The 18,619-nt window shown below is 40.4% G+C and overlaps 1 protein-coding gene across 1 annotated transcript in view; it reads right to left on the bottom strand.

The window, feature by feature from the left end:
• LOC125095857 (integrin alpha-V) overlaps positions 1-18,344 on the bottom strand; it is a 105,969-nt gene extending 87,625 nt beyond the window's left edge. Inside the window, exons 1-2 of the mRNA XM_047722401.1 lie at positions 17,854-18,344; positions 5,877-6,004 (exon numbers count right to left, since the gene is read on the bottom strand). Coding sequence (XP_047578357.1) covers positions 5,877-6,004; positions 17,854-18,032 — 307 coding nt within the window. The 5' untranslated portion in view covers positions 18,033-18,344. The remainder of the gene's footprint in view (positions 1-5,876; positions 6,005-17,853) is intronic.
• Positions 18,345-18,619: the final 275 nt, after the last annotated feature.

Raw genomic sequence — 18,619 nt, 5'->3', positions numbered from 1 at the left:
GGCTCTATCATTAAACTATCACTACTCATTACAGCATTTGGTAAGAGGAGAGGCAGAATAACACCCCAACTCCTAAACCCTTCTACCCACAAATGATACACTTCTACTCATGTTTTATTGGCTAGAAGAAGTCATATGAGTGTACCTAAACTCAAAGGTTTTCTCCAGAGTTTTAGAAACATGATACTGAGGAACAGTTGTATTGTCTACCACATCATATAAACCAGAGCTTATTTAAATGATTCTGGGAATTTTATTTTCAAAATATTAAAAACATGAAGATGGAGCCCTTTTAAGTCTCTTCTGCACCCAGAAACACAATAAAGTAGCAGATAACTACCTAATTTAAATTCTTCAGGATCACCCCGCAAATGAACTACAGAATATAGAAAGGGAGGTAATTTTTCCAACCAGCACCAGAAAGGCCTATTCTCTTTTCAAGACACTACAACGTACAACAAATATAGACTAAGTGAAGAAAGAAGAGTCACAGGGCAAACTCAACTACAGAATCAAGAAGGTAAGGAATAATAAGGAGACACGATAGTTCCAGACAAAGAGCAAAGACTTTAAAACAAGGAAGGAATGGCCAGCGAGGCAAACTGTGAGAGGTCCAACAAGATGAGGGACCCCAAGGGACCACTGAGTAGGCAGCCAATAATGATTTCAGTCAGAGCCACTGTTGGGTTGCCGGACTGAAGTGGCTGGACATGGGAAGTGATGAAGAGGATTCAATTTCCTGAATGTGATAAAAGGAGAAAGGAAAATGACTAAAAGGAAATAATGATGTTCACAGGGACGCTGTTTTGATTAGTTTTTCAGGTAGAAACAATTTAAACATATTTGCAAGTTAAAAGGGGAAAAAAAAGGGCAAATGCAGAACAGAGACAGAGAGATAAATGAAGGAACAGGCAGGGTCCATGAGAAGGCTGAGGGAGCAGGTGATAACAATACAAAGCAGCCTGTATTGACTGAGCCACTGTGATGTGCCACTCCCAAGCACCTTACCTGGCTGAACTCACACATTTTTAACTCATTCAGTTTAATGCATACCCAGGAGCAGGTTTGAGGAGGACACAGCAGGAGGAAAAAGACAGTTACTGTGCAAGTTAAACCACTATAAATGGCAGGACCAGCGTTTGAGCCCAGGCCGGTAGCCTCCAGAAACCACACTCATCCCCTTAGCTACTCTCTCCCTTGAAATGTGACTGAGATGACAGAAAGACAGAAAAGCCACTATCTCCCTTGAGATGCTGGAAAAGATAAAAGGCATCTGCGGTGTGGAGAAGCTTTATGTGTTTGGGCTTGGATAGAGTGAGAGCTCCTCAGGAGAGAAGTGTAAGGCAAGTTGAGGGGATGCTTAAATTATAAGCAGTTCTTCCACAGTCAAGACACAGTCTATTTTCCAGATACATATTATCTTGAATAGATTTTTGCAGTCTATATTGTCCTCTTTCTTAAATTCAAATGAACACGATGTGGACAAAAATTCTAACATAAAAAATGAATGTATTCCAATGTAAAAAAATGAAATCTTAATTTGTATATTCTTTTCAAGAGGGAAGTCTCAGAAGTCCCAACTTGTGCTAGGCAACACATATTATTCTAGTAGGCTTTAGGGTTTCAGCAGTGAATAAAACAGATAAAAACAAAGAAAACAAACAAAAACAAACAAAAAAACCCTATCCTCATGGAACATATAAACTAATCCAGAGAAGGAGACGTTAAATACCTTATGTAGCAATGTGAATATTCCGGGGGAAAATAAAGCAAAAAGAGGACCGAGTACAAAGTGGGAAAAGGTAACTGCAGTTTTAAATAAGATGGTCAGAGAATTACTGAGAAGATGGTATTTGAGCAATTCTTGAAGCTAGAGGTGGAGGGGGCACCTGATATTTGAGCAAACAATGTTCCAGGCAGAGGAAAAAGCCCATGCAAGGATGAGGTGGGACTGTGTCCTTTGTTTATGAGCCCCTGCCAAGTGAGGCTGAAAGAAAATGGAGGGAAGAACAGAAGATGGAGGTAAAGATACAAATAGTGGACTGGAATACTCAGGGACCTCTCAGCTACTGTGAGACAGATGGGAAGATATTAGTGGAATACAAGCAGGAGTACTATCATCTGAATGTTTTAAAAGAATCACTCTGGTTGCTGTAGAGAACAGTCCAGAGGCGACCAAGGCAGAAGTAGAGAGAACAGTGAGATGTGCTAGCTCTCTTCCAACTGCCCCTCCAGGTTTCCTATGCACCCTGATCTTTGCCCCGGATGCCCCGCCTGCTGGCTGCCAGAAGGATTCCAGCAGTGGGGAGCACACACAGGATTACAGGGAGGAAGAAGGGTGAGGTCAGGTTTTATTCCCTGGCTCCTCCCTTCCAGTTACTCTGGGCTGGCTACACCCTCTGACAAATGCAGCAGCCCCTGTCTTGGGGCTCTCTCCACCGAATCCTCTGGATTCTGGTAACTGCTCCCTTCCCTTAACTGGTCTTTCCTACCTCCCTTCAGGCCTAGAGGCCCAATTTTAATGAGACCTTGCACAGTACTTTTTGTAAACAGTCTTTTTACTAAAAGCTCCTCAAACCGTCCCAATTTAATGTAGCATCTCCTTCCTGGCAGCACCCTGACTAATTCAGCAGCCCAGGGCAACAGTCCGGGTGGAAGACAATGGTAGCTTGGACCAGGATGTTAGCAGCAGAATGTCAAGAAGCAGTTAGATCTTGATTTGCTGACAGATACAATGTCAAGCGTAACTCCAGATTTGGGCCTAAGCAACCAAAAGAATGGAATGCCATCAACTGAGATTCATTTCTTAAAATCACAAATCAACAGAAAATATGTGCAAATATATTAAAACTGGCATACAGAAAAAGGAATACTATGGCTTACAAACAAATGAAAAGATGCTTCTCTTACCCTTAAAGGAATGCAAATTAATATAACCATATAAAACAATAAAACATATATAATAGGGGTGCCTGGGTGGCTCAGTGGGTTAAGCCGCTGCCTTCGGCTCAGGTCATGATCCCAGGTCCTGGGTTCGAGCCCCACATCGGGCTTACTGCTCAGCAGGGAGCCTGCTTCCTCCTCTCTCTCTGCCTGCCTCTCTGCCTACTTGTGATTTCTCTCTGTCAAATAAATAAATAAAATCTTTAAAAAAAAAAAACATATATAATATATAATACATAATATATGAAATAATATCCCATATAAAATTGACAGAGATAAATATACAGTGATAAGTGGTACTGTCATGGATGTCAGAAAACATAATGGAAGGAGCCTAAACCTCTGTGAAGAGTAATCTGAAATATCTACCAAAACTTAAAATATATATATTTTAAAATCCCCTACTAGGACTTTATCCTATAAACATACTCACATATTTGCACAAATCATGAGTACAAGATTTTTTTGACTACAGGAGTGTTTATAATTACAAAAGACTAGAAACAACCTAAATGTCCAGCAACAGGAAATACGAGTTAAATAAATTAGGTTATATATACTAAAGAATAAAATACTATCAGTGATTTGCAAAGAATGAAGTAAATCCATACATATATCAATATATATAAATTATGGAAAAGAAAGATCTACAAAGGATTTATATTGCTGGAGGGGGCGTGGAGGAGTCAGGCACCTAACAGAAATATTTAGTATATTCTTATTTGTGAGTTTTTTTTTTTTTCTGAAGGATATACACATACGTAGGAGTAAGAAAATTCTAGAAAGATCAAAGAAATTGTTTAGCGCAATTGCCTTTAAGCAGGCTGATGTTAGAGACTCCTATTTTTCATCGTATACCCTCTGTAGACTGTTTGAAATTTTTGACCAAGTACATATATTATTTTTTGAATAAACAAAATAGTATATAAAGCCAAATTTCAAAAAAATAATAAATTATCTTATACTGCATAAAAATAGTGCTGAATACAGAAATATATCAACAGTACCACCTATCAAAACTGAACCAGTTTCATTCTATTATCATTTCTGTTTTGTTAGAAAATATAAATGCCCTGACCATTAATATTTTGAATCACTGGTATTTCTCCATTTGTGGTAAAATTGAGCCTATTTACATACTCTTGGGGTTTTTCCAATGTCAGCCATATACGGAAAAAACAACAGGGTTTAATGTAGATGATTTCAAGTGGAAAAAAACAAACGTGACCTGATTTCCATTAAAAGCTAGTTTAATGACTGACACTCATTTTGGCACTGATCAGGATGTCAAATGGAACAATCTACATCATGACTCCTGTTTCACTAATATAATTCCCAGAACTACTATATTTTAGAACTAGCAGGAAACAACGATATGGAAAAGAAAAAAATCATTTATCTTCAGGCTTACCTTAAAATACTCTATCAAACCCCAGCAAGTCCAAAGTGCTAAAAAAATTCTATAAAACTATTTTACCAGAATGATGTCATATTACTTCTTTGAAGATTCTCTAAGTTTTCACAAATGTAGATAAATATACTAATACATATGTGTACAGGATTATATATATTTTCTTTCATAGATATAAATTAAAACTCAACTTATTTCTTCTCATCTTCCTTATGTGATTTTTCTCCTCTCCACCACAATCCTGACTGATACAGAAATTTATCCCTGTAGATAAGATTTTAATGTTATCCAAACCATAATGTATAATTCCCCCAGTAAATTTGGGGTAAGAATTTTTTTTAAGTCAACCAAATCTACTTGAATATAAAAGATTTCACAACTGGTTTTGGTAGTACAACTCAAGGCTTAAATTATTTCAAGATTAGGGAGTTGATCTACAATTGTCAGTGAGGCATTCTTCAATTCTGCTGACAGAAAAAAGGACAGAAAGCTTTGCTCCCTCTTCTTAGAAGAGGTACAAAAACATTTTAATAGATTTTCCCCAGATTTCTACAGACTATCAGTTTGAAATTGAAGACATCCAAAATACTGAAAATACCATGTATTGTTAAGGCTTTTATATACCACAAAATTATAAGAAAAAATAATACGTCTTTAGTGTTCATGTAACTTTCTCTGGGGATGTTGAGTTGCTTATATACATTGTTTTATTAAGTAGTTACACTTAAAGTAAATTCTTTCAAAAATTAAATAATATTAAAACATACCAAATAGGTGGAATGAAGGGATTCAGGACTGCTGTCCCCCTATTCCCGAATGCACCACTTTGGCATATGGATTATTTTGAGCTGAAGACAATTGAGATCCTGCCCGCTCAAAAGACTACTTTTGTCCCCTTTACCACAGAGAAGAAGCTAAATTGAGGGTCTTTCCCAGAGTAGTTACTAACAGAGATAAATTTTAGCTCAGTGACCCATCTGTATGGTAGGGCAAACATCTAATTATCAAACATCTGCTCTTTTTTTTTTTTAGATTTTATTTATTTATTTGAGAGAAGGAGAGAGCATGAGCATAAGCAGGGGGGAAGGGATGAAGGAGAGGGGAAAGCAGACTCCCCACTCAGCAGGGAGCCCAAACAGGGCTAGATCCCAGGACCCTGAGATCATGACCTGAGCCAAAGGCAGAGCTTAACTGACTGAGCCACCCAGGTGCCCCAAACATCTGCTTTTCTTACCACTCCATGAATGCATTCCTTTCCTCTGAAATCCTAGCCCCCTACTCCCTCTCTCCTTAGTTCAGAATGACATATATACCTCATTTTGCCTATCTTTGGAATTTCCATGTCTCCATGGTTTCCTGGTACTTCTCATTCTCTCCTGTTAATCTGTCTCATATCAATTCGATTCTTAGTCCAGCTAAAAGGGCCTTTAGAGGAAACAAGCATTCTTGTTCCCCAACAGGAGGGAAGGGAAGAGGGGGAAAAATATCAAATAATAAGAAAAGGGACCGCTTCAACCTTTACCTGTTGCATCAAATTCAATTGGTTGGCACCCTCGGTGAGAAGACCAGTCACACTTCAGGACTTGTCCTCCTTCCACAATCCCAGGCTGGGTAGTGTTTGCTTTGGGTGCTCCCACCAGAAGAAACATCCTGCAAAAATACAAAAGGGAAGATAGGATTTAAATGGAACAAAGCATAAACAATAACTTATAATTTAGGAAGAAAAATCATTCTCTTGCTATTATCCCAATTTTTTAAAAAGCATTCACTGAGAACATAATCAATCTTCTAGATTCATTTGGTGTTCTTATATACATATATTATTTAACATAGCTTACTCATCCTAATAACACATTATAAGGCAGTTTCAGGGTTACATCTCATTTAAAAATGTGTGTTGCTCAAACTTTACCTTTAAATATAGAAAATTTATCATATGTCAATTACATGTCAAAAACACTGTGAAAAATGTATGCTAGCTAGAGTCTGGATGTTTCATCTTGATTTTTTGGTATTATATTTTGTCTTTTGGGAGGGTTTTGTTTGTCTGTGCTCGTGGTCAGCTACAGACTTTCTGTATACTGAATGCCAAACAAAAATATATATATATATAAATTATTCTAAAGTATGGTAGTTCTATGGGGCGCCTGGGTGGGTCAGTCAGTTAAGCCTCTGCCTTCGGCTCACATCATGATCCCAGGGTCCTGGAATGAGCCCCACATTCATTGGGCCCTCTGCTCAGCGGAAGCCTGTTTCTCCCTCTCCCTCTGTCTACAACTCCCCCTGCTTGGGCTCTCTCTTTCTGTCAAATAAATACATAAAATCTTTTAAAAAGTATGGCAATTCTGAATATTATTAATATTTTCCTTTATGGAAAACTTGTTTCAGAACTGTTGTATTTTAAGTGCCAAACAGATTCCTCTTTTCAGAGGACTGATCTAATCAATCCCTGGCCAAAGAATAGGATCAGTAGTCATCTGGATAAAATGAGCAGAAGACAAAATAATCAGGAGTTAAGTTTTTAAGCAAAAGAGACTTTTTCTTCAGTTTTTTTTCAGTTTCATTCAGAAAAAGAAATGGCCTGGGTGTCTGTTCTACACAAAGCACAGTGCTGGGCACTGGAGGCACCAAGATGAAAAACACAACCTTGGTTCCTGCTCTCGGTGTGGTTTACATTCCCTTTTCAGAGACACAGAGAACTTAACCAAAAAAATTAGTCATGGTTACAAGTGCTGTGAAGGAAACCAACAGTTGGCTGAGACAGATTATTTGGAAACAAGGAGAGGAAACCTTCTTTAGATAAAGGAAAGTGATTATCTTTGAGGAATGAGAGAGAAAGACTTCCTTTAGATAATGAAGTCTAAGGAAGTTTCTGTAAAGAATGAAGAGAGACCTCATTTAGATATGCAAGAACCTCACTTAGCAAGGAAACTTATTTCTAAATAAATCGAGATTAGAAGGTCACCAAGTAGTGTTTGTTGGGGGGGGGGCAGGGGGAGAAAGGGAGAATTAGGGAATGGAGTGGTAAATTGAAGTGGTGAATGAAGTAGAATTAAGGAAGTGAAGTGGTAGATGGCAGCAACCCCCTCCACCTCCCCACCCCGCAGGGGACAAAGACCATAGGCTAGAAAGAGCTTAGTCTCCAAGAGTTTCAAAAAAAGAGGTATGGCTGAGGCAAGATAGCAAGCTAAGAGTGACAGAAGATAAAGGCAGGGAGCCCGAGCTAAACCAAGCAGCCCTATTCAGCCAGGGTAAAACTTTGGATTTTATCATACGGTCCATGTGAAGACTTGGAATTTTTTTTTAAGCAAAAGAATGACACAATCTAATAAAGAAAACTAAATCTGGCACCTTCTGGGGATAGGAGTAAGAAGGGAGGGGAGCAAAATGGAACAAGGAAAGCAAGAGACTTTTAGCAGCTGAGAGATGATAGTGACCTAGATTGGAAGGGCTGGTAGAGAAAGAGATGGGTGGGCAGACTTGGGAAATATCTGAGGGCAGAATGAACAGGGATGGCTGGTGGCTTGAATATGGGGAAAGAGAAATTTTTAAAAAGTCACTTAGGTTTCCTTCAGGACTGCATGAACGGGAGAACCATTTACTGCACACAAAAAAAGCTTCAAGATTAGGGAAGCAAAAGGCAGATTAAGTATTCACAGGAAAACCAAGAATTCAGTTGTCAATGTTAGTCTGAAACATCTGTGAGGCACCTAACTGCTAGTCAGAAGCTCTGAATGGAGTTTTGCCTTAGAGTTAATGTACTAAGAATGTCAACTTAGAATAGACAGGTTCACGAAGAGAGGAGATTTAGAGAGAAGCGGACCAAAGAGCAAGCTCTGAGGAGCATGGGCATTTAGGAGTCAGGTAGAAAAAGAGCAAAAAGTAAAAGAGAATGAAAAGAAATTGATTGAAATAGAAAAGAAAACAGGATATAGTTATACACAGAAGGCCCTAAATAAATGCTATCACCATTATTTCATTTCCTTATTAAACACTTAACTTCTAGCGAAGAAAATATTTAAATGCCTTTCACTTTTTTGTAAAGTTATGAACAAACCTACATTTTAATATGGAATGCACTCATTTTAACTTTTATTTACAAATTTCAATTTCATTTCTTGTGGGTGGCATTTGCTAAATCTTACTTAAACTAGTCAAGAGCTGGCTGCATGAATGGATGGGTTACAGAAATCCTGCTTTCTGATATTTATCTTAAAACTCCATACTCAAAATAAAGGCAAAACTCCCAACCGTACCACACCCTGTTTAATAAAGCTTTATGCAGTCATATTTGGCATCAGTAAAACATCAATGTTGGCTCCTTCTCATCAGAGCCAACTGAGTTTTCATTCAACAGGAAAAAAAAAAAAAATAAGGCTATGCGTAAGAGAGCCCTTACCCCCCATGAATAAGAGAGCACTAAGCATCGCCATACCCTCCTTTACTGCAGCAGAGCTGGTTAACAGATAAATTACATATATACTTATGAAATTTTCTATTTCAACAGGTCAAAAATTTGGCCACAAAAATCATAAAACTTCCCCCATTCATCTGGATGAAATGATTTTTGAGTGCATGACAGGGAAAAAGAATATCTCATACAAGTGTACTTTTCAAGATCTATACTTGAAAAGACATAGGATCAACTCCTGCAAGAGTTCTAATAAGCATAGTACAAGCACAGGTATGCACATGATTTCAGTGCTGCGGATAATAGCCAGGTTCCAGAAGAGGACAGAAAAGTTGCTCTCAGAATCCGCCCAGCAATCTACAAGCAAAACTCATTTCTGGACCACCATCATAGTGCATGTTACAGAATCTTCTGTAATTTTTTTTCAAAGCTATTCTTCCTACTTTATAATAAATCACTTCCTTGAAAGTAGGAGGCTCTAATTTATCTATGCATCTGCCACATAACCAGCACTTAAGAAAAGTTTTTGACTTTTTAAAATTTTTTGGAAGATTTTATTTATTTGAGACAGAGAGCATGATGGGGGGGGGAGGCACTGAGGGAGAGGGAGAACCAGGCTCCCCGCTGAGCAGCGAGACTGATACAGGGCTCAATGCCAGGACCCTGAGATCATGATCTGAGGTGAAGGTAGATGCTTAACCAAATGAGTCACCCAGGTGCCCCAAGAAAAGTTTTTTTAAATTGACAGGTAAGTAGCAAGTAAATTGGAGAGTTACAGGTCTCAATCTTAAAATAGCCACGTATAAACAGGCCATTTCCACTCTCACCAACCCCTTTAGAATGCAGAAATCATCCTCTATTAAACATCCAATTATTTAAATTACCCTTAAAATAATTTATATAACATATCTCTTCTTCATCTTGGATTTCAGATACTTTCTTTACTTGGGCACTGTAAGACAGAAAGAGGGCTGAGAAGTTACTAGTGGACGTGGACTTCAGCAAAGACAGAAAAGGGAAACAGTAGGAGAGTTCTGAATGAAAACTGCTCTCCATTGGCAGCACAAAGCTCAGCTTCCTTGAATAAGATGAGGAACAAGGTTGCTGCTTTTCATCAGACCATTTGCACATTGAAAGCATGAAATGATAGTAATTAGATGTACTAAATGGCGGTTCACCAGGTTTTCCTAAGCTTACCTTCATGTGCAGTCTTGCGCATTGGTGAAATGCCACAGAAATGGTAGGATAATATAAAAGGAATGTGTGAGCACTGTCAATTTACAAATGCTGTGTTAATGGGGGGAAAAAGCTGAGGAATAAAAGTGCTTTGTCCAAAGTGTCAACATGATATTTAAGTTACTTTTAAAGAGTATTACAGAAAGTTCACAAACTTTCTGTAATAAATGGAAAATGAAAAGATGGAAAAAGTAAACCACCTTAGACAAATGTTAAGTCCTAAGAGGGGGTTGTATAGAAGAAAAATTAAATATTTGTAGAGAATAGGGTATAGGATAATTTTTCAAAAAAGGATATTTGAGAAAATTAAGGAATATAAAAGCAACACATATTACAGAAAACAAAAGCCTGTTGATGTGTATTTGGAGGGTAAATTTTATGTCATACGTATTTTTCTGCCACAATAGTGGAATAGCCTGTTAATGAAATGCTTTCTAAAAATAAGTAATCATCACTTTAAGTGTATCTAAGAATTAATGTCTACAACAGCTTAGTTAGGATAAGGGAAGCGACAGCACTGAGAAAATTTTGCAATATAAGCAACACTGTTTGATAGTTTGATACTATAGGTTATATCACCCAATATAAATTAGAAAGTCACTTCTAAATCTCTGAGCCTCAGTTTCTTCTTCTATGTAACAATGCCCACTATAAGTACTTTCAAAAAATTTCTGAATGTGGATAGTAGACAACAGAAAAATGTGAAAGCATCATAAAAGTACAAAATGATGGCACTGGCATTAAAAACAATTAATAAAACACTCTCTAATAAAATAAGAAATATAATAGTTAAAATCTGTTTTCAAAAGGACTTTTTTTCCCCATTTCCTCAAAGAACCAGTAATTAACTTAAATGTAAGATCTCAATAGAAGAAAAGGAAGTAGAGTACCAAAGAGGGTACTTGCAACATTTCCTCACAATGGTGATGAGTTGGGGAAGATACCAGGGGTTAGTTGAGGCTAACAAGAGATTTCACTGCTTAGCAGCAAAAATCTGAAGCTAAACAACTTAGTTTCATATGCCTGCAGCCTTCTCCTGGACTTCATTCCCTCCAAAAAGTTTACCCAAGAACAATATCAGGATCCTCATCCTCACCATTCTTCTCAAATGACTTGAGACATTTCCATTATATGATTTATACATTACAGTTTACATACCTGAGCACACTATTAATTAAAATCATGCCAATGAATTCTAAAAGATAAAGGGCAGAGTGTGTGCTGGGGAAGGAAGGAGGAGGAGTAGAAGAAAGAGGTAGAGGGAGTGGGGAGAAAGTGAGGGAGAGGTGGCGGGGCAGAGGATGGAAAAGAAAAAGAGGTAAGAAAGGTAGAGAAGAGGTGGGGAGAAGAAAAAAAGGGGAGATGGGGAGGGAGAAGGAAGAGGAAGTGAGAGAAACAAGAGGGTGAGAGAAACCAGCCAGGAGGATGCCCTTGGGATGCACTTCCTATCCAAAATGTACTTTAAGGGCAGCTGCTTCAGGGAATGTGACCTTCAGTACCAGTGAGAGGCAACCAGCCAAACAATGACAAGTACATTTTTTTAAACCCTCCAAATGCACTAAGTTATTTGGCTGCTTTCAGCACTGACTTCTCCAAGATAAAGCATGTTTAATATAGTTGGCTGACTCTGGGCTGACCAATGAATGACGCTTCAACAAAAGCAACTTTATAAAAATTATCATCTGCATATATAGAAAAATATGTATAAAATAGCATGAATATTTTTTCAGAGCTGTAATTTGTCTCAGATTCACTTTTCATTAAAAAAATGCTACAGAGTCAACATTTATATGATGTAAAACAGCACAGTAACTGTAAATTCTATGCACTTTCCATTTTCTCTTATAAGGTCTTATAAATCCAGGGTCTTAATCAAGAGAAATCAACACAGAGTTTGGTTTTTAAATAACAAGGCTGTAGTCTATATATTATTTATGATAAGAATAAAGAACGGGGGCGCCTGGGTGGCTCAGTGGGTTAAAGCCTCTGCCTTGGGCTCGGGTCATGATCCCAGGGTCCTGGGATCGAGCCCCGCATCGGGCTCTCTGCTTGGCAGGGAGCCTGCTTCCCCCTCTCTCTCTGCCTACTTGTGATCTCTGTCAAATAAATAAATAAAATCTTAAAGAAAAAAAAAGAATCAAGAACCAAAATAGCCAGATCCATACTAAGTTCACAAAAATGAGCAGGCATCACCTTGTAAAGGGTTATGAAGATGGTTACAATGGTGAGGGGGAGAAATGGTGCATGAACATTGAAAAGGACATGTGGACTGTGACAGACTGAAAGGGTTTTCATCCAAGTAAAGCAGTCTGGACTTCCACTGCTGAGGAAATTTTAGTAGAATAATACCAGATCAAAAAGACACTTCAGAAAGGTAAAACTATTAGGAAAAAGTAAGATCTAAGAGCCAAATGATGGGCAAAGTGATAAGGATCTGAGTGCCATAGACCACACTTTGGACTGTGCTGAAATAAGGAGGCTGAAGTCGAAATGGAAGGCAGAGATGAATGCAAGAAACATTAACAACCAAGAATTTCTAGGACCTTCCGTCTGGTGACTAATCACTGACTAATATTAGGGGAGTACAAGAAGAGAGACAAAGAAAAATAGAAAAAGAGAGGGAGGAATATGAAATTATTTCCAGGGCAACAAGAGAAGATGATGGCACCATTAATAGAAACAAAGGTGCAACTGACCCCATTTGGTGAAAGGGATAATTTTTAGTTGAGGTAAGATGGGCTAGTCAAGGAGAAATGATCCACAAGCTTTTGGAATATGAAGGTGGAGCTCTATTTTTAAGTCCAAGATGCTGCCAGAGTAGCAGTTTTATTTTAAAAGCTCTCCAGGTGCTACAAACAGGAAGTTAGATGGAGAACTACAGAATGTTCTGCAAGACCTGTGCTGAGGGCATACTCACCCTCACCTTGTCCTTGGGGTCATAGGAACATGAAGTAACAGTAAATATGCTTCGTTAGTGTTTTTTTTTTTCTTTAAAATCTATTTATTTATTCAAGACAGAGTGCAAGTGCATGGAGGGGCAGTGGGAGGTAGAGGCGAGAAGCAGACTCCCCTCTGAGCCAGGAGACTGACTGGGGCCTGGATCTCAGATCTCACCACCCTGAGACCATGACCTGAAATCAAGATGCTGATACTTAACTGACTGAGCTACCCAGGGGCCCCAGGATTCGTTAGTGTTAAACAGAGAAAAGGGCAAGAATTCTAATCCAGTGTTGCTCATTATAGCATTATTTAAAAATAAATACTGGGCGCCTGGGTGGCTCAGTGGGTTAAGCTGCTGCCTTCGGCTCAGGTCATGATCCCAGGTCCTGGGTTCGAGCCCCACATCGGGCTTTCTGCTCGGAGGGAAGCCTGCTTCCTCCTCTCTCTCTCTCTGCCTGCCTCTCTGCCTACTTGTGATTTCTCTCTGTCAAATAAATAAATAAAATCTTAAAAAAAAAAAAATAATAAAAAAAAATAAAAATAAATACTGATGTAAAATGAGAATTGTATAACTTCTATTTGAAGAATAAGAAAGAAAATCATCCAATTACTTTCTTCTCAAAAATTTAAATTTGAATAGGAAAATTAAATGGAATTTGAATTTCATACACGTCTTTTGATCCCACCTTGCCCTCTTCCCCACACCAATCCACCCTAACAAATAAAGACTGAAAAGTGGAGGTACCTGTGTGGCTCAGCCAGTTAAGCACCTGCCTTCAGCTCAGGTCACAAAGGATCATAGGCTCCTGGGATCAAGCCCCCCATGCTGAGGCAGGGAGCATTCTTCTTCTCCCCTGCCACACTCTCTCTAAAGTAAATGAATTTTAAAATCTTAAAAAAAAAAAAAAATGACTGAAAACCCTTCTGGCCTCAGTGTCCTCATTCGTAAGAATGAGTTTATCCACTTCCCTATTTCCCTTGGTGGCTTATGCTATATAGAGTGAAGTGAGAGATCAAATGTACGTAAGTGAAGTGCTTTATAATTTATAAAATAGACTTACCAACATAAGATCATTATTATAATTAAACCTGGGGTATAATTTTTAATTTTTCCAATTATTCCCCATAGGATAAATGTGACTTTACACCATGGCCTATACATGATCCTTAAATTTTATGTAAGTTTGGCAATATAGTCACTGTAAATTAATGCATACAAGAAAAAAAGTTATAGAATGCTAACTCTTCATTTTTCAGAATTTTTAAAACAGTTCTTGTGACTTTTCACTTTAAACCTAGGACTCATTACTGGGGGGATTTTCTTGAGGTGTCCCCTTAATATTTTTCCTTAGTAATTTATTTTTCCTTTTCTTTAATAAATAGTGATTCATTACTTTTCACATAAATACGGAAATATTTAATACCAATTTTTTATAACAACAAAGTGAAACCTAAGATAATTGCTGTGGGTACTTATTTTTTTTAAGATTTTATTTTATTTTTATTTATGTTAGAGAGAGACAGAGGGAGCACTCGAGAGGGCAGGGAGTAGCGCCAGGGAAAGAGGGAGAGTCTGAATCCAAGCAGACTCTGGTGTTGAGGAACAGCGCAGAGTCTGATACAGGACTCAATCTCAGGACCCTGAGGATCACTACAGGAGTAGAAAGCTACAGTTTGGGTGCTCAACTGATTGAGCCACCCAGGAGCCCCTCCCCCCCCACCGCTGTAGGTATTTAGACACGGAAAGAAACCAGAAGGGACAGGAGAAGACTTCATTACTGTTGCTTCCTCATTAATCCAGGCATTCTTCCTTCAGAAGAAAGGAATCTTTAATTAGCAAACATTTTTTTTATTATGTGGATATTTTTTCTTTTAGAAGTTTATAATCATACCAAATAACAACAACAATAAATGCAGCTGCTAATGCAAATGGCATCCTCATATACCTTGGATTCAAATGCTTGTTAAATTTAAAGGCATCTTTTACAAAATTAAGCATAATTTTACATTAATCTTTGTTAAATCTGAAAAGCTCAGTAACTAGAAATCTGTTTCTATGTATTTTGGGTTTTGTTTTTTTTTTTTTTAATCTCAAGATTGATGTCTATTTTTTTTTAAAGATTTTATTTATTTATTTGACAGACAGAAATCACAAGTAGGCAGAGAGGCAGGCAGAGAGAGGAGGAAGCAGGCCCCCCGCTGAGCAGAGAGCCCCATGCGGGGCTTGATCCCAGGACCCTGGGATCATGACCTGAGCCGAAGGCAGAGGCTTTAACCCACTGAGCCACCCAGGCGCCCCATTGATGTCTATTTTTTTTTTTAAGATTTTATTTATTTATTTGACAGAAAGAGATCACAAGCAGGCAGAGAGGTAGGCAGAGAGAGAGGAGGAAGCAGGCTCCCCGCTGAGCAGAGAGCCCAACGCAGGGCTTGATCCCAAGACTCTGAGATCAAGACCCGAGCTGAAGGCAGCGGCTTAACCCACTGAGCCACCCAGGAGCCCCTTGATGTCTATTTTTTTTTTAAGATTTTTTTATTTTATTTATTTGTTAGAGAGAGAGAGAGAGCATGAGCACAGGCAGACAGAGTGGTAGGCAGAGGCAGAGGGAGAAGCAGGCTCCCCGCTGAGCAAGGAGCCCGATGCGGGACTCGATCCCAGAACGCTGGGATCATGACCTGAGCCGAAGGCAGCCGCTTAACCAACTGAGCCACCCAGGCGTCCCTTGATGTCTATTTTTTAAGGTAGGCTACATCTAGACCTCACCTGTCTATCAGTTATAAAGTCACTGATGAACACTTCAAAATATTACATGAAACCAAACCAAGTTCAATTTTACCTTACCAGGGGGTATAGCTCAGTGGTAAAGCATTTGACTGCAATTTTACCTTACCATTCATTGTAGGCTGGCATGAGAAGTCATGTAACTTGTGGGTTAATAATATACTCAATGACTATAATGATTAGTCAAAGATTAGCCATCCAGCCTTGTAATCAAAAATGGTACACAACTCAAGCCAACCATTCAATATTACTGCATTTTCCATCTTCCAACAACACTTAAAGTTTATCATCTTGTCATTTTCTTTACACTACTAAACTCAGAGGGTTGCCAGAAAATTACTCCCTTCTGCAAAACATTCCAACTATGAAGTATTTAAGTGCTAACTCTTGCTAATTTTAAAGTATCAACTCTTGAGAGGTCTTTTCAAAACTATTAGAATTTCTGCACAAATTCAATCTAAAAGAGCACCGCTAAGAACTAAAATCTGTACCATAAGGCACCTGGGTGGCTGAGTGGGTTAAGCCTCTGCCTTTGGCTCAGGTCATGATCTCAGGGTTCTGGGATCGAGTCCAGCATCGGGCTCTCTGCTTGGCAGGGAGCCTGTTTCCTCCTTTCTCTCTGCCTGCCTCTCTGCCTACTTGTGATCTCTCTGTCAAATAAATAAATAAAATCTTAAATAAAATAAAATAAAATAAAATCTGTACCATAAAGGCACACACTTAAAAATACCTGGAAAACAAAAAACCTTTTAAATAACAGGTAAGACTGGCAAAATGATTAAATTAAATGAGAAGGTAGAAAACGTTATCCAAGTTAACGATTACTTTTTATCATTCTGGAAAATTTGTGCTCAACAAAAAGGACTGAAACTGGAGACAACAAACAAAACTGAGTTCATGACATAAAATGTCTAGTTTCCACTAACTGATTCCAACCAACTTACTGCTGCAAAGGTTTTCACTAAAATGAATGATAATCAACACTCGCACTATTAAGAAGAAGTCCTACTGAATGTTATAACAGTCATGAAATAATATTTAGAACAAACTCAAATTAGGCATGAATGAGTTGGAAAAATGGTACTATCCGAGTACTGACCATCAAAATTATCCCCTCTCCCCCCCCACCTCAAAAATAGTATCTTCATTATAGAAGGAAGGAAATGTTGCGATTGCTAAGAGCTTGCAAAGAGTCCTAAGGATAGTTTTGCTTCTTGAAAACAAGATTTAAACATCATAAGACATCTAGTGAACGTTTATTAAATAAGTACTTCTAACACTAATATGGGGGTGAGGTGGTGACAATGAGGTCATCGTTTGGTAAAGTCAGAGACAACTCTGAATCCAATAATGACATTAACTCTTGTTACAAATCCTGAGGGCCTCTGAAACGCGAAACACTGGCAGTTTGAAAACATAACTGAATTGTTAAATACTGCAGTATTCAAATGACCTCAAGTGAATGAAAACTCAGCAAACACCCTTGTTCATTCTGAACAATGACCTAAATACTGAATCACTATAAAAAGAACACAGGACACATTCAATTCATCTGTTCAGTCTCACATGTGCAAAGGTCTGTCAGTACCGGAGATAAGACACAATGAATTTACTTCGACAGTCTGGTCATTTTAGTCATCAGAAAGTCTGTAAAAGGAGTAAATGAGAAACAGGCGGAAAGTGTGGGGGAGGGCTTGCGCAGGGAGAGCGAAAGGGGCTGGTGTTCCAGTCCGTGAAGAGGACAGAGTACGGGGAAGGCGAACTGGTACCCGAGAAAAAGAAGTTCGGAAATGGGACCATCCGAGTCCCGAGTCCCCCGGACACCAGCAGAGGCGGCGCGGAGTGCGGCGGGACCAGCCTTTGTTGCCTTCCACCTCCCCCGAATTTTAAGCACAAGTCTACCTCAAAGCTGTTCCTCTGGGGAGAGGAGAGGGGAACTGAGGAGACGGGTGGGTGCCGCGGGGGTTCACGTCCCCCGGACATTTCATACCCCCAGAAGCTAACCCCCCGGTGGGGGGTACAGACAGACAGACGCCGGGATCCCTCCCGGAGACTCTCCCTCGGGAAACGCAGGGTGGGTGCGCGCGGTGGGGGAGGGGGCTGATTCCCCTTCCCAGGGCGGCCACTTACGAAGACGCGCTGGGCACGAAGAAATCCACCGCGAAGCCGAAGTAACTTCCCTCGGGGCCGGAGTATTCGGCAGGACTGTCCACGTCGAGGTTGAAGGCGCCGCAAAGAGGCAGCAGGAATCCGGGAAGAAAGAACAGAAGGCGGCGAAGGCGCAGTCGCTGCCGCGGCGGAGAAGGCATCGCCGAAGTGCGCGCGGGGCGCCGAGGCCGGAGCCGCGGCCACCCCTCCCGGAGCGCACGGTGTCCGCGGCCCGCCGCCGCCTTCGCACGCCGAAACTTGCCCGTCACTCGCTCGGCGGCGAGTCCCGGACACCGCTGGAGGAAGCAGGAGGGCTGAGCTGCCGAGCTGCCGAGCGGCCTCCCGGGAAGTGGGGCGCAGGGCGCGCGGGGCGGGGACAGCAGCGGCAGCGGCCCCTCGCCTCCCTTCAGCTCGGCCGCCCAGCGCCTCGGTTCGCGCTGGGGACTGCGCGGGTGAGCGCCTCTCCCCAAGGGGAGCGCGGCGGCGGGCGGGGGGAGGAGGCGGGGAAGGGGGAGGGGCCGGCCCCGGACGGGCCTCGGCGCTGGAGGAAGTGGGGGAGGAGAGTCGTCCTGCGACCGGGGAGAGCTGAGCGCACTTCCGTGCGCGTTGTCGCCTCCCGTGCCGGGAGTGAGGTGCCTGCGCCGAAGCCCCGGTCCCTCCGAGTCCCCGGCGGCGCTAGCGCTGTGGAACGAGGGCCTCAGACCCAGCTTAAAGGGGATAGTGGTGGACGAAGGGCTGGCGGAGCATC

The sequence above is a fragment of the Lutra lutra genome, chromosome 3 (genome assembly GCF_902655055.1).
Source record: "Lutra lutra chromosome 3, mLutLut1.2, whole genome shotgun sequence".
Taxonomy (NCBI): Eukaryota; Metazoa; Chordata; class Mammalia; order Carnivora; family Mustelidae; genus Lutra; species Lutra lutra.
Note: the sequence above shows the minus strand (reverse complement) of the source record. Positions and strands in the feature narration are given on the sequence as shown.